General features: G+C 35.1%; 4 protein-coding genes across 4 annotated transcripts; 2 read left to right on the top strand and 2 right to left on the bottom strand.

Annotated features, from left to right (window-relative positions):
- The first annotated feature begins 1,747 nt into the window (after positions 1 to 1,747).
- On the top strand, positions 1,748 to 9,157 carry LOC18030676. The gene is made up of 10 exons (XM_006412682.2): positions 1,748 to 2,039; positions 2,271 to 3,816; positions 3,925 to 5,283; positions 5,387 to 5,706; positions 5,818 to 7,313; positions 7,527 to 7,971; positions 8,073 to 8,226; positions 8,422 to 8,525; positions 8,717 to 8,808; positions 8,927 to 9,157. Exons 1-10 carry the CDS (start codon positions 1,816 to 1,818, stop codon positions 9,001 to 9,003), a joined length of 5,817 nt encoding a protein of 1,938 aa, XP_006412745.1. The 5' UTR covers positions 1,748 to 1,815; the 3' UTR covers positions 9,004 to 9,157.
- Positions 9,158 to 12,539: 3,382 nt separating this feature from the next.
- LOC18030675 (villin-4) lies at positions 12,540 to 19,505 on the top strand. Its single transcript, XM_006412681.2, has 23 exons — positions 12,540 to 12,852; positions 13,669 to 13,788; positions 13,908 to 14,007; positions 14,123 to 14,191; positions 14,278 to 14,514; positions 14,606 to 14,783; positions 14,870 to 15,002; positions 15,084 to 15,246; positions 15,343 to 15,490; positions 15,594 to 15,850; positions 15,966 to 16,034; positions 16,141 to 16,209; positions 16,333 to 16,470; positions 16,619 to 16,747; positions 16,843 to 16,990; positions 17,102 to 17,112; positions 17,241 to 17,381; positions 17,490 to 17,618; positions 17,711 to 17,776; positions 17,883 to 18,219; positions 18,398 to 18,615; positions 18,703 to 18,862; positions 18,952 to 19,505. Exons 2-22 carry the CDS (start codon positions 13,733 to 13,735, stop codon positions 18,814 to 18,816), a joined length of 2,910 nt encoding a protein of 969 aa, XP_006412744.1. The 5' UTR covers positions 12,540 to 12,852; positions 13,669 to 13,732; the 3' UTR covers positions 18,817 to 18,862; positions 18,952 to 19,505.
- Positions 19,506 to 21,339: 1,834 nt separating this feature from the next.
- Positions 21,340 to 22,131, bottom strand: LOC18030674. The gene is made up of 2 exons (XM_006412680.2): positions 21,755 to 22,131; positions 21,340 to 21,434 (listed from the first exon to the last, which is right to left on the bottom strand). Exons 1-2 carry the CDS (start codon positions 22,065 to 22,067, stop codon positions 21,418 to 21,420), a joined length of 330 nt encoding a protein of 109 aa, XP_006412743.1. The 5' UTR covers positions 22,068 to 22,131; the 3' UTR covers positions 21,340 to 21,417.
- A 925-nt stretch (positions 22,132 to 23,056) lies between these two features.
- Positions 23,057 to 24,385, bottom strand: LOC18030673 (putative F-box protein At1g47730). Its single transcript, XM_006412679.2, has one exon. It carries the CDS (start codon positions 24,320 to 24,322, stop codon positions 23,141 to 23,143), a length of 1,182 nt encoding a protein of 393 aa, XP_006412742.1. The 5' UTR covers positions 24,323 to 24,385; the 3' UTR covers positions 23,057 to 23,140.
- Positions 24,386 to 24,543: the final 158 nt, after the last annotated feature.

The raw sequence follows: 24,543 nt of genomic DNA, 5'->3' as shown, positions 1-24,543 counted from the left end.
TAATGGTACGTAGGAATTAATCAAGAAAATGGTAGATTACCGATTAACACACAACCATTTATAATTTGTTGACCGTTGATAGCTTTTACATACTATGCCTTTAATTAGAGTTTTAGTACTATCGTTAATTTGATATTGCAATACGTCTAAGAATATCTTTATTTTTTTATAATCAATTTAATTTGAGCTAATATCGTTTAAATTTGGATCAGGTTGAATCAAAATATTATTAATAATCATAAACTGAACTCTAACAAATGTTTCTTCCAAAAGTCTTACATTATTTACTATCCTAAGTCCTAACATCCTACTAAATTAGATTCAGGATAACACTTATATATGTTAAACAGGTTTTAGTTTAGTTGGCTATATGGGTAAGATAATTCTATTTTAATTTGTATTCAAATTGTTGTACACATAATTACTTAGTTAAATTTTCCAACAAAATTTTGAATACTGTCGAATGTCAAATTTAAGGATTTAATCAAATGCTAATGCCAAGTTACAACATAACTTTATACCAAAAAAAAGTTACAACATAATTTTGGGAATGGATTCTAGGGTCTGACAAAAAGAAAATCAAATTCTTATGCCATAACCGGTACACTCTCTAACCATCTATTATATTAAAACAGAAGCACATTTAGTACTTGCTTCCAAACACACCTAATTTTTTTTAAGTATTTAAAAATAATTTTAATAATTATTTCTATTTAATTTCGATAATTAGTTATTAATTTAAATATTTTTAAAGTTCCTTAAATATAAGTAATTTAGATTTGATTTGATTTGATTAAAAATAATAAATCAGATATTAATTTAGATTTGATTTAAAGATTCTAATTTAAATAATTTTTATACTATTAAACATTTTTATCAAAAATATTTAAAATTTTTGAAAAAAAAAAAATTCAAATATGAAAAATAATGGTCATATTTGAAATATAAATATTTATAATGATGTAAATGATATGATATTTATGTTGCTTATATAATATATTTACGATTATGATTTATTTACAAATTAATAATAAAATAATAGGTAAAATTCAAATGTATAATTTAAATATTAAAAATATATTTTTTAAAATTTATAGAACTAAAAATATATATAAAAATCGGGTTAAAAATATTTTGGTAACTAAAATCACTAATTTTAAATTATACATGTATATCGAAAATATATTTTTTATTCAAAATAAAAACATTAAAAATTAAAAATTATTACATACACTCTATAATGTGGTTTGAAATACCAGTTGTACACTCCCTTCGTTGATTAAATTTTAGAAAACTATAATGTTAAATAATATTTTTAATACATATTAAACTTTTAACAAATATTTATATTATACGGTAATATGAACGGAAAACTTAAAATTATATTTTTATAATAGTTCATTTTGAATTAATATTAGCGGACGGTTTAATATTATATTTTTATAATTATAATTAATTTTAATACTATAAAAATATATCTAAACACAAAAATCAATAATTTCACTTATAAAAAAATATTTTTAAAAATAATTATATCTAAAATTAAAAACACAAATTATATTATAAAATTTGTTAAACAATAAAAAAATATTCACGGGTTAGAATCTAGTTAGGATTAAAAAAAATAAACACTGAGAAAAAAAAAGGAAAACTTGCAGCTCGTAAGGCATTCGGTCGCCGTCAATTGTTTGTCACCGGCAGGGTTTAAGCCTTTTAGGGTTTTTAAAAATCAGTCTTCTTCTCCGCTAACCCAGTCACCGCCTTCTCGCCAAATCCGTATTATTCCGAGAATTCACAAGACTTGGAATTTAGAAGATGAAAAGGAAGCATACTAATCCGCAGAAATCTAATCCGTCGAAGAAGACAAAGAAGACGAAGAAGAATTCTAAAACCCAATGTGTCGACTTTCCGGTAGATGTCGTTGAAATCAATCCGTGTGATCAAGAGGAAGGTGTTTCGGGCATTATCACCGGAGAGCGTCCATGGAAGAACCTTGAGCTTATACTTTCGTTGAATAGCAGTGAATTGGGAGACAAAGAGTGAGTTTTTCCTTCTTGATTCTTTGCTTTACTTGACGATGCTACTGTTTTGGGTTTGTGAATTTGGAGAACATATGTTAAGAGTACCAAAATTTAGTACACTGCAAAAAAAAAAAAAGTTTGCTGATTTGTAGCTGATATGTGTTTTTGGTGTTTCATGTTTTCTAATCGAATTGGGAAATAAATAAAAAATGCCTTCTTTGTTAATGATTAAGGGATTATGATCTTCAGGAAGGTGGAGTTGGCTTTCAATTTTGTGAAAGCACATGTAGAGACTGACGAGGATGAAGAATGTCAAGCGGTTAAGACATCGCGGCTGATTATTTATCTCAGTGAATGGATCCAGAAACTGTTTGCTTCCAATGAAGAAGTAAAGGCTGATAATTGTTTGGACTTCAGATGCTGGGAGATCCTCACGTTCTGCTTGAATCAGTCATCAATCTTGCACGTCTCTATCCATCTGTCAAGTTACCTTCTAAAGGCTATAGGTTTTGCCGCGGAAAATCTTTTATCTGCACTGAACATGCCCTTGTCTTCCGAGGTCAATTATCGTAGTGGTCAAGGTTTTGAAGTTTACAGTTCTATGGTTGATTGTGTTGGCTTGTTGTTCTCGTCGAAAAGTGGCATGTCCAAGGAAAATTTAGGCTTGTGGATTTCAAGTGTCGAGCCAGTTCTGAAGCTCACACATAAAGTTCTTGCAGAGAATATCAAGGATAGCCTAGCCGATGCATTTGTCCTTAAATTCTCTTGCTTGGTTCTTGAGCCATTCTCCAAGTTTTTGATGACTCATCCAACTAATACCGATAGGTTTAAAAAATTTCTGGACAAGCTTTTTGTGCCCTTATTGGCTGTGCTGGGTTTATTGAATCTCAGCGAGGACAAAAACTCTGGTTTAGAAATAACCTTGTTGAAGTTGATTCAAGAAATATTATCTCTGGGTCTGTTTCATTCAGTTCATATTGATGGGTTTTTAGTTCTAGGCGGAGCGGAAAGGTGTTTACAAGAATCGAGAGAGAAAAAAAGCTATCAGTGGCATTTTATTTTCAAGTTCGAGGACATGTTACTAATGAAGATGGAGTTGGAGCTAAGCTGTATAGGGTCACTGTTTAGGTTGTTTATCAACAGAGTGATGAAACAACAAAGAGATTCAAAACAGTTGCAGGAAGGCATGGCGACAAAGGCCTCAATTGCTGGGCAAGTAGCTACTGGTGATAATGAGTCTTCTGCAAAGAGTCATTGCTTAAGTTCCCTCCGCCTGGAGACACGGAAATCACTTTTTGATTTCTTCCTGCATCTTATGGAACCTATATTGCTTAAGATCGATGGATTTATTAATTCTGGATCTGAAATGGCATCTCTCTTAGCTGATTTCTGCTGTGTAATTAAGTCCGCAAATAGTTTGCTGCTCCACTTTGCTCATGAGCGAATATATGTGAGAACAGAGGATGCATCTGGAGGAGCTTGCTTTTGTTTCTTGAAGAAGATCTTCATAACAATAGTTTCAGTTGCTTCTCAGTTACAAAATTATTATACATATGACGAAGGGTCAGCGATGCATGCTTTATTAGCCAAGGAGCTAATAATTGCAATAGGCTACTTGTTGCAAATCGAATATGAAGTTATTGAGAACGATTTAGTTTCTTTGTGGCTAATCATGCTCTCTTTCCTGAGGTTTAGTAGTTTTTCATCAGAGAATGCAGAACATGACTGCCCGTTGACGTCATTGTTACGTGGTCTTGGATGTCAGTTGATAAATTTATATAGTGAGCTCCGCCAGGTTTGTCAAGATTTTATTCCTTTTTGAGTGGTTGAGTTTTCTACCTTGGAAGTCTGTCATATTTTCATTCTCCTTCTGAAGAACACTAATTTTTCCCTGATGATGTAGGTAGGTGTTGCTGTATTTTCTCTGTGCAAAGCTGTAAGGCTTGTGATATCTGCTGATGGTGATAATGGGAAGATGATCGACACCAAAGAGCTTCCACGGTCTTCTGTTTCTCTATTAGATAGGAGCGCAAAATCAGTGGAAAAACTCTTGTCATTTCTAGATTTAAGGCTTGCTATACATAGAGCTATCAAAGGTATACCAGAAGGCCAAGCAGGTGGTTGTATCGAGAGCTTGACTACAGATGTATTAGAGGCCATGGATTGGATAAGAGTTAGTTGCTCACCAAGTGCTAGAGAACAAGATGGACAGGTAGCAGCATGCTTGGCTGGAGCTTTGTCTGATATTTATTCACTTGTCCTCGACTCACTAACTATTACATCCGGGAATAGTAACCTTGTTGGCCGGTCCATGAATAATCTGGTGGATCTCATCCGGCCTTGCTTAACCCACCTGGTTTCTTCAGACTCAGATTGCATTGAAATTTTCCATTCTGCTGTCACCGGAAAGGGGTTGGACATTATGATGGCTGAAAAGAATAGAGAGACGTACAGAAAGTCTGTGCGCTTGTTTATTGTCTTCTTCTTGCGAATTTACATGTCTTCCAGAAGCTTATATAGGCAGGTGATTAGTCTTATGCCTCCAAAAAAATCAAAAGAGATGGCTGGTATCATGGGCGACTCTTTTGCAGCTCGTTGCGGAAGTGATTGGGTAAAAGAGAAGAGTTGGTATGATGAAGGCTATTTTTCATGGATCTGCCAACCTTCAGCTTCTATTGTTGACATTATCAAACACATTTCAGCTGTTTACCTCAAGGATGACAGTGCAGATTGCTCATTGCTGGTATACATACTGTATGGTGTCGCTCTTCAGAGACTTGTTGATTTAAACAGGTACATAAAATCACTCGATTATGTGTCACAAATAAGTGATAATCAGATGCAATTTACAATGCTCAAGCATGTATCAGTTCTTAAGTGTGAAGGAGAAGAGCTTGCTGATTTCCTTTTGGGCAACAACATCATACCAAACTTTTCTGATGTTGGAACTTTTGAAATGATAGATAACATTGATCAGTGGGATCTCAAGGTATCGGGCATCAATAGGAAGTGTTTGCCTGCTGTGCGTTTGTGGGTTCTTAGCCAACATATTGATATTTGGTGCCCCCATGCTGGAAAAAAGAAATTGAAGAATTTCCTGTCTCAGCTAATAGGTAGTTCTGTTCCTCGTATTTTGAGCGGAGTAGGTATGTCTACTCTTGGCTGGGAGAATAGTGTAGACAAGGGCACTCAAAGTAAGAAAACAGGGTTGGAACAGTTCTCATTAGGACTTCTTTGTGATTCAGTATTGTATGAGCATGAAGTAAGTCATCTTTGTTTGTGCAAAATCATCCGATTCCTTCTTTTTTGTTACTTTCTTTCTTTAAGCGTCTATGTCCAGATATTCATTTGAATATTTCAAATAGTTTGTTCGCAGATATTTGGCGCCAAGTTTTTCTCACGTATTGAAAACGACAGCAGAGGCTTTTTTCAAGGAGTTTACTGAAGAAGTTGATTCACCACCAGATTGGTCAGAGGTGTTAATCTTGCTTGAAAGTTCAACTGCCAACTTATCTGAAAAGCTTCAATCAGAAGAAGATTTTGTAGAAGCACATGTATCACAGCTGGACAATCGGAAGTTCACAGCTTGTCAAAATTTGCTAAATCTTTTGTGTGGTATGCCCAAGGAGTATACGAATAAGAAGTCATTCCAACTTTATGCAAATTTTGTTCTCGACCTCGAGAGGTAACTAATAGTCTATAGCATATGATTTTGCTGCAGTAAGGCGTATCTGTTATCCTTAATTTTGTTGGCAAATATTTTAACAAATATTACTTTTGTCAATATCTCTTGTAGGGTTATAGTTTTTAGTATGTTGAGATGTTTGAACAAGCTATCCCCGGGTGATGTGCAAAACCTTTTCGGGCTGTTCATCACTTGCAGAAAAACTTTGAAAAGTATTGGTATGATGTCTTGTGACAAGGTGCTAGGAGCTACCAAGTTGCCTTTATCTGATAGTTCGTTGCTGGCTTCTTGGCTTTTCAAATCAGCACAAGCTGCGGTTACTTGTCAAGAGAGATTTAGGAATGAGTTTACAAGAAGATCAAGGGACGCCATCTTTTCTTTGATGGATCACACATCATATATGTTTCTAACATTAAGTAAATATCAATTCAGCAAGGCGATACCACTGTTTAATGAACAACTCATTTCATCAGAACTTTCTGAGGAAAGTGGACAATCGAACCTTATATTTCAGAGCTTGACAGAACAGGCAGAAACTCTACTAAATGCTTTGAGGGCTACCTTAAGAGATGAGAAAACAGTCTTTGGATGTGAGACTCTGATACTGAACAGATTAGCACCCATATTTTCTTGTTTTAGTGGGTTGTTGTGGGGATTAGCATCTGCAGTGAGTCACATAGATATGCAGAAGAATCATCAGAACAAAAAACTGAGATGGAAATCAGAAGAATTTTTGAAGCTTGCCCGCATTATCCATGTTCTTAGCAATTTTTTTGAGGTTTTCGCACAGTGTCTGTTTCTTAGTGGTGATGTGCAGCGGGAAATACAAGCCAATATCAACTGGACCAGATTGCTTGATGGGACCGAGGGTGCAAATGGCCTTGGGTGTGGTGACGTAGTAGAGAGTAGCAGGGATGTGAAAATACAAATTATTGAGAGCTTGATAAAGGGTGATTCTTCGGAAATAGTATTGGCACTTAGACATCTGTTAATTGCTTCCGCTGCTGTTTTAAGGTTAAATCTGCAGATCGATGGCATTACCTTCTCACCTACATTTGTCTCTGGTCTCACAGGCATTTCAAAGGATCTACTCTCTGTATTCGCTGGCATGAGCGTGGCACCGCTCGAATTCTCATTTATTTGGTTAGATGGTGCAGTGAAAATTCTAGAAGAATTAGGGAGCCACTTCTGCTTATCTAACCCTACATTAAACAAAGATCTGTACTCAGAGTTGATAGAGTTGCACCTGAAGGTGATTGGCAAATGCATATCGTTACAAGGAAAAGAGGCTACCTTGGAATCTCATGAGACAGGATTTGGTACTAATGTAATCCATGCTAAGAAAGTGCTATTAGAAAAAAGCCGGTTTCATTGGTTGGATGAATTGAAAGGGAGGCTTAGAATGTCATTTAAAGTGTTTATACATAGCTCCTCAGAGTCAGACTTATTGTCAGGAGTACAGGCTATAGAAAGAGCCCTGGTTGGAGTATGGGAAGTGTGCCCAGCTATCTATAGCATACAGACTGGAAATAGAGATGGGGGCAGAATCTCTGAAACTGCTGCTGCCGGTATTGACTGTCTGGACCTCATTCTGGAGCATGCCACAGGTAAAAATTTGTTTTCCTATAGGCAATATTAGTATACTTGAGATTAATAGTTGTAGTAGTGAACTTACAGTAAAGAAATCAATCTATGTATTTTCCATTTTTGAAGATAGTATCTATTTGTAGTGTGATTCGACCAAACCCAAATTTTTATATATTTTCTGAAGGTATACCGCATTACTGTCCGGTCGACTGAATAGTAAAATTGTTTTGTAGGTCGCAAACGTTTGAATGTGGTTAAAAGGCACATTCAGGGATTAATGTCGGCAGTGTTCAGTATCATGGCTCACATGCAGAGTCCATTTATTTTCCGCAAAACTGCAATTGTTGGCAACCAGGGTCCCAACTTTCCCGATGCTGGTGCAGTCATTCTTATGTGTGTCGAAGTTTTGATAAGAATAGCAGGGAAACACGCATTGTTTCAGATGGATTCATCGCACATAAGCCAGTCCATACATATGCCCGGAGCAATTTTTCGTGATTACCTTCAGAGTACAAGGGTGGGATTCTCGGTTTTGGATGGAAATCTGTTACATAAGGATGATCAGCGACAAGATCTGTTAGGAAGCTCTGAAGATCTTCAAGTAGACCAGAAATTCTCAATGAGCCTGTATGCTGCTTGCTGCCGACTACTATATACAGCTATTAAGCATCATAAGAAGTAAGTACAAATTTAATTTGCTTACACACAAAGTCCTGTTCATATTTACCTTCTTAGAACTGCCTCTGATTTCGTCCTTGCTGTGACATATCAACATCTAGTGAAACTGAGGGCTCCATTGCTACACTGCAAGAATCTGTTTCTGCGCTTCTTAATTGTCTGGAGACAGCAGGAAATAAATTGGGTAACTGTGTTTCATGGGAAGTGGAAGAGGGAATCAGATGTGCCTGTTTCCTCCGGAGGATCTATGAAGAGGTATGTCACTGCATCTATCCTTTCTTCCTTTTTTTTTTCTTTGAGAATGTAAACCTGTTTCAGTTTTACCAATTTTGTGGACGGATAAAGCTATCAACTAAGTTTATGAATTAAGATCAGATGTCTTTATGATTCTACAGCTAAGTGCATCTCATTGATTTATTTATTTTTGCTTTTAAAACAACTGAATTGCAGTTAAGACAGCAGAAGGAAATCTTTGGACAGCATTGTTTCAAGTTCTTATCAACATACATATGGGTTTCTTCCGGATATGGGCCTCTTAAAACGGGTATCAAAAGGTAACAGTCTCCTCTCTTTTATCTCTCTCATTCACATTTCCCTTACTGTGAAACTCGTATGAATCTTCAGCAGAGACTCCATAAACTACAATTAATTTACTGCAAATATGGCTTGATGGTGTTTGTTTTGAAGTTTTAAGATGCCACCTAAAGAAGTAGATAAGACCTAATTGAGTTTGCAACTTTTGCAGGGAGGTAGATGAAGCTTTAAGGCCTGGTGTGTATGCTCTTATAGACACTTGCTCACCTAAGGATTTACAATATCTCCATACAGTATTTGGTGGTAAATACCGTTTTCTTTTTTACTTGTCAAAATCTTTTCTTAAGGTTCTAATTCTATAATTGGTTTTTGACGTGATTTGCTTGTCTCCCCCTCCCCCTATTTCTTTGTTCTTCTGCAGAAGGTCCTTGTAGAAACTCTCTAAAAACCCTGCAACAAGACTACGAGTTAAATTTCAAGTACGGAGGCAAAGTCTAGAAACATCACAATTAGTTTCTTATGTGTCATGTTGTGGTAAGCTCTTTTTTTTTTTTAGAGAGAGAGAGAGAGAGAGAGAATACAGTAATCGGTAATTAAGACATGATTTACGCACATTATGAAAAGATATTTTGATTCTTGTCTGCCACCAATCAACTCCACTCCTTGTTATAAATTAAAATTAGTTAAATAAAAAAATTTCAATGATTGTCAAACCAAATAAACCACCGTATCTTCACCGTTTCACGGCGGCTCAAACCAAGTTTCCAAAGTGCCGGCGATTAACATTCGAGGAGGACTTGTACGGCAGTCATTGTGAATTAAAAAGAGAAGACAAGTCATTTACCTTTTAGTCGAATCATATCTATTGGAGCCGAAAGTGTACTTTGATATGGTCGGTTTTTGATATTTTCAATAGAAAAATTAGTTTTGACGTATACATTTCCTGAAAAAGTACAATAAAACATTTATTCTCCTACCAAACAAAGAAAAGGTCAAATTCTCCACACGATATATTTACTAACCAAATGCTTTTGTTAAATATGCATGATTTATAATCACAGAGACAGTAATGAATGAAGTTAGAATCATTTTCACTTAGATATAACCAAATATTTCACGAACGCTCTTTGATCAAAAGTTAACATTGCAATAACTACATTTGTTTTCTGAATGTTTGTATAATAGAGTTTGGTTCACCTCATATATTCTTTAGTTTATGTTATGACAATCTTGTACACTTAACAAAAAATACTTTTCGAAAGAAAAAAAAACATTTCTTGTGTTTCAAAAATTAATTCAGTATTAATTATTTTACTACTAGCTGATTTCAAAAAAAAGAAGAAGTAATTTCATTTCTTTTCTTTTTTTTGTATAATTAGTGGTGAAGGATATACCAAAGTATCCACTCTAATATGGTAACCACATCACAATTATTGAACGCGTTCAAATATTATTTGTCTATATTACACGGACGTACCTGAATAAGGAGGAAAATATTTTAATTGGGAAAACACTCCATCAAAAATATTATGTTCATTCGGTCCCATATAAACGCTGGCAAGAAAATATAAAGGTTATGTTTTGGCAATCAATCGTTTGTCATGTTATCAGTTTATTTATTACTTAATTAGTAGGCTTTCTATGATCATCTCTGTAATTGTTGTGGACGTGTAGTCATTGAAATTCATGGCATCACCAAACTAAAAGACGATCGCTATTCCATAATTAATTTAGTGTTTAAGTCATCATTTCCTTATAAGTTTTAACGGTAATTTACGAGGAAATCATCATAAGCAAGTAAGCAACAATCTAATAGCAATTAATTTTCTTTTTTTTTTTCCGTTCAAACCAACTCACGTTTCTAATTATACTAACACATAGAGTTTTTCCGCATTCAACGGTATGAGTATGCAAGAGCTCTGATTCTTTTTTTTTCTATAATAAAAGTGGTTTCATGGGATATTTTATATAACGATTTAAAGTACCACAAGACTAGTTATATATTTAAGATCGTTGGGCCTATTGCAGTTGATGTATGGAACAAAAATTGACAAATTTCGGCTCAAAATTGTGGAGTCCAGAAAATGTGGCCAGACGACAGAATTTGGGATACGTGTACTCTCCTAAATTATTGACAACAGATTTCGTAGTATAGATTACATCTTGCGAATGAGCTAACATGTATTAGTTATATAGATATCCTATATAAACATGTATTTTCGGATTTTAGAGAGATGCATGACTAACAAGTCTTAAATTATACAATCGTCATCTATAAAACTTTAGGAGGAAACAAGAAATGCTAACCATCTTGTTTTTATTAACTTTTTATAACCTAAAAATCTTATATTTCAGATTCAAGGAAGTGTATCATAGTTTTGGTCACAAACAATATTTTTCTAATCGCATATCAGATCTGAAAAAAAAATCAGTTAAAAAACTAATCGTCATATGAAATAGTAATTTTACATCAAATAAATAGGAAAATATATAGTAATAAATTTAGACCATCTTTATTCTTTAGCAAGAAATTAATAACTTATACGAAGTCTTTGGTACATGTACTTAAACGTGAACCAATTTGGAGTAATGCACGTATTAGTCACGATTATGGTAAAAAGCAGATGAAATTTGTCTTTAACAAAAATCAAGATACAATGGTCCTTACTTCTGAAAAATAAAATTTATGTGTTCGGTCTTTCTATTTCTTTTTATTTTTGAATAGCAATACAAATTCGAACATGAATCTGTTAGTCATATCTAATTGATTTATGTCAACTGAATTATTTGATTATTACTCCTTCCATTTGTATGAAAATTTTTCTTTGGTTAGAAAAAAATTGATTTTTATATTTTCTATGTATCCGTATTTATAATTAAAATCAATGAATCAAATGAAAAATGATTGCATTATAAGTTTTGAGAAAGTAAACAAATTAAACTAAATTAAGCTAAATTTCATGGAAATACATATTTTAAAAGTAGAAACAATTTTAAATTTTAAATTATTAATTTATTATTATTTTTAATATTTCTATAAAACCAGTTTTTATTTTTTCATGAATAAGTAGCTGATTATTAATTTAAGAGTAAAAAACTAAAAAGAAAACCCCAACAAAGTGACTAAACTACTTGTCAAAGATTTTAAAATTTAATGGTATGAATCGAATTTGGTCTTTCAATGAACGAAGATTGGTCTAACTGGATCACCTAAAGAAGCTATTTAATTCATGAGACCTTTGTTGTTTTCCCAGTTCATGAAATTATAACCCATTTCTCTATAATCAATCATCAAAAAAGCTCGAAATTATTTGTTAACGAAGACTGGAGAGAGAGAGAATGAAAGTATGACAAACAGCCTTAAAGTTAAAGGTAATAGTACCTTTTGTTTGTTCTTTTTTATCCTGTGCAAATTTTTTTTCTTACTTAATTCTGATCTTATGAACTTATGTATGAGTTATGACTTATGATTACGTTTAAGAACCTTAATTTTCAGATTCCCTAAATATTGTTTGGGACTCCATAGTTAGTAACGTCATCAGGAGCATAAAATTTAATGAAAAAGTTTTGACTTTATGGAGAACCAAATTTCTTACCTGTAAAGACAACAAATTAATTAAAAAAAAGAGATGTGACCAATTTAATTGTGAATTTATTTACATATATCTATAGAGTTTATGGTTTTGTAGTTCTAAATTTTGTGAAGATTTTATTATTTTCTGGCATTGTTGTTCTAAACCTGAAGCGTATACGTAGTCAAACATTAATGGATTAATAGATTTTATGTTTGCGACAAATCTCTATTCATTACTGTTTAAATATGGTCAGAGAAACCCAGAAGTGGTAACGACATAATCACCAACCAAAAACCGTAAAAAGTTTCGATTTTTTTGTTCTCTGAAAAAAAAACACAAAGAACAACAATTTTCTCCAAAGGTCTAATTTTTTGTTGACTTCTCTGTTTTTTTTTTCTTTTCTTTGTGTGTTTTATAATTGAAGAATCAAAAAAATTTACAGTTCATGGTTGTCTTGTGGGTTAGTGATAAGCACGCCTGGCTTCTCATCATTCCCTCCAACCTTTCTCTCTCTTGAAATTGTTCTCTCTCTCTTTACCTTTTCCTTCTCTCTCTCTAAGACTTCAATTGTTTATCAGCTTCTCTCTCTAAATAAAGCTTTCAATTCAATTCTCCATTTCTTCTTCTCTCTCTCACTTTTTCCTCTGCTTTTGCTCATCTTTTGCTTCGTCTCCCAGGGAAAGGAAACAAATTTGACTAAAATTTTGTATTTTTGCAATTTTTTCTCATCAGATTGGATCTGGGCTTGTAGCTGAATAGCGGATTTATAAAGGTAAATACTGAAATTTATGTTCGATGTTTTTATTACTTTCTCTGAAAATTTTCAGTTTTCTGATTTAGTTGTGGATTTATCTTTGGATTAGCTTATTTCTAAGAGTTCCATTGATCTGATTAGGAGTATATGATTACTGGAATTTCCCTGTAGTATTGATTGGAGAAGGCAAATGTTTGGTTTAACTATTGGAGATAGATTTGTAATTCCTTGAGCTTTACCTTGGTTTTTGTGATGATGATGATGATAGAAATGTTGGGTTTTGTGAGTTATTATGATGTTTGAATGGAAATGTTCTTCCTCTTTTTTTCTCGAATTTCTGGGTTCTGCCTTGGTTTCATCTGAGGTTTTATTGTTTGTCTGGGGAACTGAAAATTCCATAAACCCTACTTCCAATGTAACATAAATTTCAGAGTTTTCTTTTCTTTTTTTTTTGGTTTACCTGAGTGGGTTGTTGGTAATGAATCATAACGCCTTGCATTTTGACTGAAACTGACTTGAGATGATGTTGACCGGTTTGGATTCTGAGTTATATAGTCATTTCAATTCATGAGAAAACTTTTGGCTTTTTTTTGTTTCTTCTATTGGTTTTCTAGTTTCTCTTCTATTCATAAGCTGAATCAAATCATGGGATTTTCATTAGTGCCTGGTACTGGTGAGAGCGATTGTAGTTTCTGCGACTCTTATTGGAACTATGCCTGTTACAATAACCATTTTCTGTCTGCGATGAAATGTGTTCTTGGATTGATTTTGGTAGAACTGGTTTGCATTCTGTTGATTCTTGAATATTTACTCTTAGTTGGTGTTGCATCATAGGTTATTAGTGTTCTCTATCGTTGCGGTGTTCATAAGTTGAAGAGAGTGTAAAGACTGCTTAAGTATGTCTGTTTCCATGAGAGATTTGGATCCAGCTTTCCAAGGAGCTGGACAGAAAGCGTATCCTTCAATTTCGAATCTCTAACTCAGTCGTATTGTTTCCTGCAATTTTCAAATCATTTCGGTTATTGTGTTTTTTTTTTTCTCTACATGAAATTCTCCTTGACTGTTAAATTTAGCGGTATTGAGGTATGGCGTATAGAAAATTTCCGCCCTGCACCCATTCCAAAGTCTTCTATTGGGAAGTTCTTTACCGGAGATTCTTACATAGTATTGAAGGTAACTAAAGGCCTAGCAACTACTTTTTGTTTGTTGTTGTTTCCATGTTGCCATTTTATGCGAGTTTTCTTGATCGAGTCTTAGTTAAATTGTACTATCGATCTTTTGTGACTAGACAACGGCGTTAAAAACTGGTGCATTGCGCCATGATATCCATTACTGGCTTGGCAAAGATACCTCTCAGGTAAGCCTCGTTTTTACTTTATCCTTTTTTCATTTAGTAGAATGATGGGAGAGTGTGAGAGATAGTGATCTTATAAAATAAATTAGGATGAAGCCGGGACTGCTGCAGTTAAAACAGTTGAATTAGATGCTGCTCTTGGAGGTCGTGCAGTTCAGTACCGGGAAGTTCAAGGCCACGAAACCGAGAAATTCTTGTCTTATTTTAAGCCATGTATCATACCTCAAGAAGGTGGAGTAGCTTCAGGATTCAAACATGTGGAAGCTGAAGAACATATTACCCGCTTGTTCGTCTGCAGAGGAAAACATGTTGTCCATGTCAAAGAGGCAAGTCACACTTTTGGTTTTTGATTCCTTTATCCGTTAGGTTTTTTATCTCACGTTGTGATCACACACTGATGGTCTAAATTGTTTCCAGGTACCGTTTGCTAGGAGTTCTTTAAACCATGACGACATTTACATTCTTGACACAAAGTCCAAGATTTTCCAATTCAATGGTTCAAATTCAAGTATCCAAGAGAGAGCAAAAGCATTGGAAGTGGTTCAGTACATCAAAGATACTTACCATGGTGGCACATGTGAAGTTGCTACAGTTGGTTAGTGAGCCAAGCGGTTTCATTAGGGGTTAGTATCCTTATTATCTTCTTGATTTGCCCGCTAATTGCATATGTTTCATTTGCAGAGGATGGGAAACTTATGGCTGATGCTGAAAGTGGAGAATTTTGGGGTTTCTTTGGTGGGTTCGCTCCACTACCTAGAAAAACAGCTACTGATGAAGACAAAACTTACAATTCCGATATCACAAAATTATTTTGGTAAATCTTCTTGTCGTAATTCATATATTTTTGAACCCTTAATTCTTAAACTGAACACAAATTTCGTTTCTAAAACTGAAGTGTGGAGAAGGGACAGGCAAATCCCGTTGAATGCGACTCGTTGAAGAGGGAACTGCTTGATACAAACAAGTGTTACATTCTTGATTGTGGATTTGAAGTGTTTGTTTGGATGGGAAGAACCACTTCTCTTGATGACAGAAAAGTTGCGAGTGGAGCAGCAGAAGTAAGTTTTTTACTGAATCTTAACTCAAAGGAAAGTCTTAAAATGTTTTTGTTGTTGTGTACCATAAGGTTTGCTGATGTTACAAGAATCATACAGGAAATGATCCGTTCATCTGAACGACCGAAATCACAAATGATCCGCATAATAGAAGGGTTTGAAACTGTGCCTTTCCGATCAAAGTTTGATACCTGGACTCAAGAAACTAACACAACAGTATCAGAAGATGGCCGAGGCAGAGTTGCTGGTTCGTATATTTGAATACAAAAATTATATAATGATTTTATAGTACTTAACACGCATCTGAAATGTTATCGGTTATTTTTGTGTGTCAATTGTTTGATTTGCAGCACTTTTGCAACGACAAGGAGTAAACGTGAGAGGCTTGATGAAAGCTGCTCCGCCAAAAGAAGAGCCTCAAGCTTTCATTGATTGCACGGGAAATCTGCAGGTTTGGCGTGTGAATGATCAGGAAAAAACTCTCCTTCAAGCCGCTGATCATTCGAAATTCTACAGTGGAGATTGCTATGTTTTCCAGTATTCTTATCCTGGAGAAGAAAAAGAAGAAGTTCTTATAGGAACGTGGTTTGGCAACCGAAGCGTGGAGGTAAGCTTTCAAACAAGGATGTGGTCAGTTATCTTCATGCAACATTGGTTCCGTTGCTGCAAAATCTTACATGTTGCAAGTAGGTTTGAAATTTTCTGTTTATGATTATTTGTAGGAAGAAAGAGCTTCTGCAGTCTCCATGGCGAGCAAAATGGTTGAGTCTATGAAGTTTGTACCAGCCCAAGTAAATCTTTTTTCTGCATTCATTAATGTTTTTTACTCATTTCATAAACCTGTGTTATTGAATCTTATATGTTTTTGTCTGAATAAGTTCATTCTCCTGTCTTTAGGCTCGCATCTATGAAGGAAAGGAACCAGTACAGTTCTTCGTTATTATGCAAAGCTTTATCGTGTTCAAGGTTTGGCGAAAATAGTTCCATTCTGCAGTTTTTTTTGTTTAACATCCATGTTCTCGTTTATGAACATAGAAAATATTTGCTGATTTTGTTTTCCGATGGAAACGATCTGTTGAATCTTTACAGGGTGGTGTTAGCACTGGATTCAAGAAATATATAGCAGAGCAAGAAGTTGATGATGATACATACAATGAGAATGGTCTTGCTCTGTTTCGCATTCAAGGGTCTGGTCCGGAAAATATGCAAGCTATACAAGTTGACCCGGTATATGTCATTTTCCCATTGCTCGTTGTTTAAAATCTTTTAGAAATCATTCAGAATTGAGAACCATTTTGAGGTCACAGATACATTTGGCTAGTTAAGACATAAATCTTCATGGCTTCTAATATATATTGTCGATTTACTTTCACAGGTTGCTTCATCACTGAACTCGTCATACTGTTACATACTACATAATGATTCTTCTGTCTTTACTTGGACTGGGAATCTAGCAACCTCAACTGACCAGGAACTCGTCGAGAGGCAGCTCGATCTTATTAAGGTAAGATAAGTTTCTTCTTAATTGTTATAGGGATAATGTGTCAACCAAAATATAATTAGTAAAAATCATCACCTGCTATGTTTTTTTTTGTACAGCCAAACCTACAGACTAGAGCACAAAAGGAAGGTTCAGAATCAGAACAGTTCTGGGAATTATTAGGAGGCAAAGCCGAATATTTGAGCCAAAAGCTCACAAAAGAACCCGAGAGTGACCCTCACTTGTTCTCCTGCACATTCACAAAAGGTACAGAAGATTATATAAAAAATTTCATGAAAGTTTAAGCCTAAGCTGATATATGCACACATTGACTCTGTTTTCCTTTTCTTTTCATTGCTGAAATGCAAATTAATCCAGAAATTCTGAAGGTGCGTGCGTAAACTTCCCAAATATCTCTTTATCTCTATAGGTTTATGCAATCATAATTGGAAAATTCTTTGGCATGCTGCTCAATCCCAAATTTTTCTTTTTTTTCTATTTTGTGATTTTTTGGCAGGTGACAGAGATATATAACTTCACACAGGATGACCTGATGACCGAAGATATATTTATCGTAGACTGTCACTCAGAGATCTTTGTATGGGTTGGCCAAGAAGTAGTCCCAAAGAACAAATTGCTAGCTTTAACTATTGGAGAGGTCAGATTTATTAGACACACCCTACCTTAAATCTTGAGAGAATTAGTCCCAAAAGATCCTGAAATTTTTAGGCAAGTTGTTCATTTGTACCTCTTTTGGTTTCCTTAGAAATTCATCGAGAAAGATTCTCTCCTGGAAAAGTTATCCCCTGAAGCTCCTATATATGTGATCATGGAAGGTGGTGAGCCAAGTTTCTTCACCCGGTTTTTCACTTCTTGGGATTCCTCAAAATCCGCTGTAAGTACGGAACTTCTTCAATTGGTTTCCCGAGAAATACTCAAAGAAAGAAACCCTTTAAACACTCTTCCTTTCTTTTCTTTTTTTGGCAGATGCATGGAAACTCATTCCAAAGAAAACTCAGAATTGTCAAAAACGGTGGAACTCCAGTTGCAGATGTAACGACTCTTCATGATTTTCCGTTTGGTTTGATGATTCTTCAAAGTAAGGTTTTAAAATTTTGTTTGTTCATTCTTCTCTTCTGTTGTGCCTTTGAATGATTAGAAACCAAAACGAAGAACTCCAGCTTCATATGGTGGCCGTGCCAGTGTTCCTGACAAGTCGCAGCAGCGTTCAAGAAGTATGTCGTTTAGTCCAGACAGGGTTCGAGTGAGAGGGAGATCTCCAGCGTTCAATGCACTCGCAGCAACATTTGAGAGTCAAAATGCAAGAAACCTCTCAACTCCTCCCCCAGTAGTTAGAAAACTCTACCCAAGATCTGTTACGCCTGATTCCTCAAAGTTTGCTCCCAAATCTTCAGCCATTGCTTCTCGTAGTGCCCTTTTCGAACAACAGTTAAAAACACCTCCCCAAGAACCTTCAATTCCAAAACCACTCAAAGGTACACTGTAAAAACATTTTCGCGTAAAGTCTCAATCTTTATCATCTTTATTTGGAGGTTCACTTTTTTGCAGATTGATCATTCGAAAGTTTCAAGCTTTTCTTATCTTGGTTTAGAGATTCACCTCTCTCTTTTTTCACTTTGAGTATTGACCTTTTGAACTTTATTGGACATGAAGCGAGCCCGAAGACACCTGACTCTCCAGCGCCGGAATCCAACTCAAAAGAAAATGACAAGGAGGAGAAATCGATGAGCAGCCGGATAGAATCTCTGACGATTCAAGAAGATGCTAAAGAAGGGGTCGAAGACGAAGAAGATCTACCAGCTTATCCATACGACCGTCTCAAGACAACTTCTGCTGATCCTATCTCAGACATTGATGTCACAAGGAGAGAGGTAAGTTCAAACCAACAAACGAATTTCATTTGTAAATGAGCAATTTTTCAATGAAAGATCTTTAAAATTCTTGGAATTTTGTTATAGGCTTATCTTTCATCAGAGGAGTTCAAAGAGAAATTTGGTATGACGAAAGAAGCTTTCTACAAGCTGCCTAAATGGAAACAAAACAAATTCAAGATGGCTGTTCAGCTCTTCTGAGAAATAATCCTTCTTCTTCTCCATCAAAAAGCTTTCCTAAAACCTGGTAACAGACGCGCAGAGTTGCGAATCACACTTAAAAACCTGTCCTTTCGACTGAGAAAATATAGTAATTTTTTTTCTTTTTGGTTTCAGCTACAAGAGGAGAAGATTCAAGGGACAGTGTCAGTGCATTTTAAGCTGCTTCTGTTCCCGATGAGAAGCTTAATAACATTTTTCATGGCTTGTTTACAAAAAACAACCCAGAGCAGTTTTCTTTTTGTCTATTTTTCCTTCTTTTTTCCTTCAAATCTTTCTTCTTTGTTTTCATCATCTGTTTGCTTGTTTCTCTGTATTTTCATCTCCATTTTTTTTCCTTTTAGTTTGATTGGCTGAGGTTAGATTTTTTGTTTTCTATATTTATTTTCATACTTTGGATTGGTTCTTCTTCGGGTCACAGGTTTTGGTCTCGAGTCTTTGATTTATTTATTCTTGTGGTTATTTGCTATCATATTGAGGAAATTTGGTTGCAAAAAAAAAAAGCTTTTTTTTTACTGCGATTTCATAAAACTTCATAGACTCTGCATTTCTTTTCTTTTCTTTTATTTTTTTTGTAGAATTTGAGGATTGTGTGTTATTCTGTTTTTGGTGTATAGCAAAAGTGTACAAACAAGACTTTGATCTGTTATATTAAGTGCTTTTTTTATTAACATCAGGCTTTTATATTTCACTAAATTCTCTCATAATTACAGAAATAGCGCTTGTTGGCTTAACTAAACTTTGTGCCTTAACTAAACTTTTTGTCTCACAATTAATTTAACTAAACTTTTTGTCTCACAATTAATTTAAAATGTAGGAAAATTTGTTTTAGAAATAAAGTTTTATTTATAACACCTTTCTGATTGTCACCAGAACAATTCCTAGTCTACCGAATGTTCCAGTCTCAAAATCTCAATCAATGTATAATTTTTTTTTTTGGTGGGGGAGAGGAAGTCTCCTCAATTTTATTAAAACTTAAAAACTTCAAACATAAACACTTCGAACAAAATCAACACCTCGAGCATCATCCGCCAGAATCGAAGCAACACAACTCGGCGGTGACTCTAACAAACTAAACCCAAACGGAATAGTAAATGCATAGTTTGCTAATCCGTCAGCCAGACGATTAGCCTCCCTATACACATGAGTGATACGGACTATCCAGTCCCTAGAGAAGAAACCATGGCACAGACGTACCAGGAAAGACAAGGGATGTTCGTTGCTAATCCCTGTCTTTAGAAAGCCCACCACAATCTCTGAGTCCACCTCCAGCTCCACTCGAGTAGCTCGTCTGTGCCAGGCGATATATAGACCGTAGTATACTCCCCACAGCTCTGCCATCAGCGCTGAACAGACCCCAATATTAAAAGCAAACCCCACTTGCCAACTCCCCTCTACATCTCGCAATACGCCCCCCGCGCTAGCTCTCCCCGGGTTCCCTCGCGATGCTCCATCAGTATTCAACTTTAACCAACCCTCATCCGGAACTCTCCAAGCTATCCTACGGTCCACTCTTGTTCCACCGCCTTGGCCCGCTCATTGTTTTGAGTTAGCATCAATCAATGTATAATTAAATACACTGTTCTTTATTCTACCATTACAGTAAAACCTCTATCAATTAATAATGTTGAGACCATAATATTTTATTAATTTATCGTGATATTAATTTATCTATAATTTATTTACAATAGATATTAATTTATAGAGAAAAACTGTTTTCCGCATATAATTTTCTAAAAATTTATTTAGAATAATGTTATATTTTAAAATTTTAACAAATCTCATAATATAAATTATGATTAAAAATCATAACTATCACAGTAAAATAATTTTCCACTATATTGGATTGTCCATATAAAAATATACATGTTCATAAGTTTAAAATTTATAAAAAAAAACTATGGCTACTATCAATATTATTGATGATAAATTGAAAATAATACTACAATACATTTACAAATATTTAAATGTAAGAAAATCAATTATCACATCAAAAAAATCATCATAAATTTTGAATGTATATAGTAAAACAGCAATAAAAGCTACTGATATCATAGTTAGAGAGATGAGAACCAATGAGATTTCAACTTTAACTAAAAACAAACACATTAGTCATATTTTAGAATATTAAATTTACATATATTTGCATAAAATTATATAATTATTAATTTATGTTTTTGTTGGGACTATATATTTACATAAAGGTTTCAAAAAAAATTATTATCTTATTATTTTATTGAGTTTGATGGATTTTTACATTGACCCGACTTGGGACCAGCAAAATTTATTAATTTATAGTAATTATTAATTTATCGAGTATTAATTTATAGAGGTTTTACTGTACTTAACATTGTATATGGTGAGTTGGATTGTATATACTGAACTTGATTGCCAAAGCATATACTGTAACTTGGTTAAAAGATTTTTTCTTTGCTATCCAATCAAATTTGAATGTCTAAAGAGCATTGAATATCGGTTGAGAGATTCTCTTGAAAGACTCGTAACAAGAAAATATATTTATTTCCTTCAATATATTAGAGATTACAAGAGTTGAATTTATTGTGGAATCCAGTCACAAACTAATCATGGCACAACGTAACCTGTGACATCAGGAACATAAACACATTAGGATCTTCTTTTGTATTTTTGGATAAATTACACATTATGATCTCCATGTTGCAAACGCAATTTTTGTTTTAACGTTTGTATTTACATGAAAAATATATATTGTAAAATATAACGCATTATCTAAGCTTTTCTAATCCATTTTGCAAAATGCAAACGTGATTCATCAAAAAAAGAAAAGGGAAAAGAAAAATGTAATCGAATAATCGTAATTCTAGTGAGACATTCCATTTTTACAAGATTAAAAAGCCATAAATTTAAAGAATGAAGCTAATTTAATTAAGAATAGACTTACTTCCACATTTGGTACCATGAGCGAGAGGCTTGCCACAAAAGGCAGTGACATGAACAACCTTATCCATGTCTATCATTTTCTGGACTGAAGATGTGACACGGCCACATGCACAACGTATGTCTGATCTCTTAACCACTCTGCAACATGCTGCGGACGGGTTTACCTTTGGGCCTGGACGCTGGACGTAGACCGCACATTCTCTCATCAGACCCTCGATGTCTCCTTGGCACGTTCCTTGCCCTGAAACTAGTAGTTTTCCTGAGATGATGAGGATCATTGTTAGACCAATCAAAACACGAGAACTTATCACCATTTTAGCTCAAAAGTTGTGAATGTGGCTTTGAGTTCTTGGTTGAAGAGACAGTGTTTATGGGCTTAGGGTTTATATAAACGGCCTAGGGGGTTTTTTGGTTTTGTGTAGCATCTAGCATGTGAGTATTTTGTTTTGTTTTTCATCTATACCTATTGGTTTCATGTGACCAAAGACTTGAAATTGTTTATTCCCGAGATTCTGATGATTTTCCTCGTAACTACAACTTCATGGCAGCCAATGCATGAACCTTTTTTATATGTGATGAAATCTACTAACTTACTAAGTAAGTTAGAAAAAAAAATACTAAGAGGTATTAGTGGTCCTAAAATGAAAAGGAAGAACCGAAGCGACAAATTGTGGGTTCCTAATTTGGTTCGATTTCTCAAAAGAAAAGTACAAATTACAGATCACTATCTCTCTTGAAAGAAAAAGAAATACTTTGAAAATCAAACTGAAATTTCATAAGTCTTTTTTTTTTTTTGGGTGGAATATGATAATAACATGCGAATTTAGTTTTAAAAAAAAATTTTAAATTCTGCAGGGTTGCCAATTGTGAATGATAACCGAAATATACAATGACAAAGTTGTGGACTCATAAACTTGCTATTAATTCTAATGGATGTAAAAGCTTGAATGAACTCCCATTACATAAATGATGCATTGCTTTGTTAAACTTGTAAAAGGCTTTTACTTGTATAAATTTATGGATGCTAAAACTTATAACTAAGTTTTTTTGTGTTAAGAAGGAAATGAGCGATAAATTATCTATATGAATGATTTTGGGCCGTAAGACATATGTTGGTTTTGAGCTTGTTCAAACATCTGAACATGGTAAAAACTATTAACCTACAAGAGATATTGGCAAAAGTAAGATTTGTTAAAATGTTTGCCAGCAAAATTATAGATAACAGACGCCTCGTACTGCAGCAAGCAAAATCATATGCTATATATATATATGTATTAGTTACCTCTCAAGGTCGAGAACAAAATTTGCATAAAGTTGGAATGACTTCTTATTCATATGCTCTTTGGGCACAAAGACATAAAAGAACTTAGCAAATTTTGACAAGCTTTTACAATGACATGAGAGTCTCAACGTGATTGGAAAAAGCATTTGAGGTTCGGAGAGGATAGTCCCCGAATCCATTCTGGCGCCTAAATTGGTAATCCGCAACTCCATCAACCACGACTCTTCTGAAGCTTACTGCCTTTGGGTCAAAATAAATAACATGAAACGGATTCACTAAAGCTGATGGTACATAAATAAACTCACCAGCAGCATTAACACCTTTTAAGGAAAACCGGGTTCTAGCTACTGGATCACGGCGAGAAAAAGGTAAAAGAAGATGTTTATACGACCACTTGTGTTTCTCTGCATCCTCCAGAGTCCACATAATGATATCATCACCACCATTTGAAATAACACAAATTAACTTTCCCTCGCAATGCAGGAGTTGACGTAAGCCACGAGTCAGATTCCATGGTACTTGCATCATACTCAACTTTTCAGATCTGACATGGAAGCTCACCAGAAACTGATTATCACGGTGATCATCAAGAGTGGGAGCGGCTAAATAATACAGAACCCCGTTAACGCATCGGGCTCCACGTCGGAAAGGGGCGTGTTCAGGGAGACCTTTGATGACTCTCCATCGAGCTCCTCCTTCTCCTCCTCCTCCCAGTGTAAGAGCCCGAGGCTGACGAGGACGACGACAAGGCATAGACAGTACTTTGTATGTACAATCGACCGGGTCGTATCCTACAAAGCTCACCCTGTCGTCGTCTCCCCAGCGACGTGCGGGTTTAGGTAAAGTTGAGAAGCGCCTCGTGGTTGGGTTCCAAACTTGAGGGTTTCCTGAGGGTTCCTCAACGCAGATCAAGCCATGGACTGACTCAGAGCTTAAAAAGTGATACTTTCCAGGACAGGGCATCGAATAACTGTCCACTACAGCTACATGGTTGTTCGAATTCAGATTATGCTTCTGTTGTTGTGGTAAGGAGAAAACGAACATGTTGCCCTTGTCTTTAAACAAGATTAGAAGACAGGGACTTTCAGAGGATCTAGCTGCGAACGACCTAATGAAACCTGGCTGGGTGGTTATGGAGGAGCAGAGCTTCGACACGCACCGAGACTGCACTATAGATTTCGAAGGCAGCCGTGAGAGTACCTCCCAGATTAGATCCGGTTCAAAGGATGTTCCTTTCGATCTTTTTTCCAGAAATTCTTTCTTCTCCGGATCTTGTTGCTCCCCCATCTTCAACGCCCGCTCAACCCTATCTTCTTCTCTCTGTTTTCCCAACCCGACGGCTGTTTCTCTCTCTCTCAATCCAAGACAAGAGTTTGTCTAGAGATTTAAGAGGGAGAAGGTGATTGGACAATCACTCGAAGTCTCTGCATAAAACGGAGGCTCCTGACTCGTCACGTCATGACGTCATTGACCCGGCGTAGTTTAGTCAAATTCCCAATTTTTAAAAA

Source organism: Eutrema salsugineum, unplaced genomic scaffold, assembly GCF_000478725.1.
Source record: "Eutrema salsugineum unplaced genomic scaffold, Eutsalg1_0 scaffold_1, whole genome shotgun sequence".
Taxonomy (NCBI): domain Eukaryota; kingdom Viridiplantae; phylum Streptophyta; class Magnoliopsida; order Brassicales; family Brassicaceae; genus Eutrema; species Eutrema salsugineum.
This window is presented reverse-complemented; position numbering and strand designations above follow the sequence as displayed.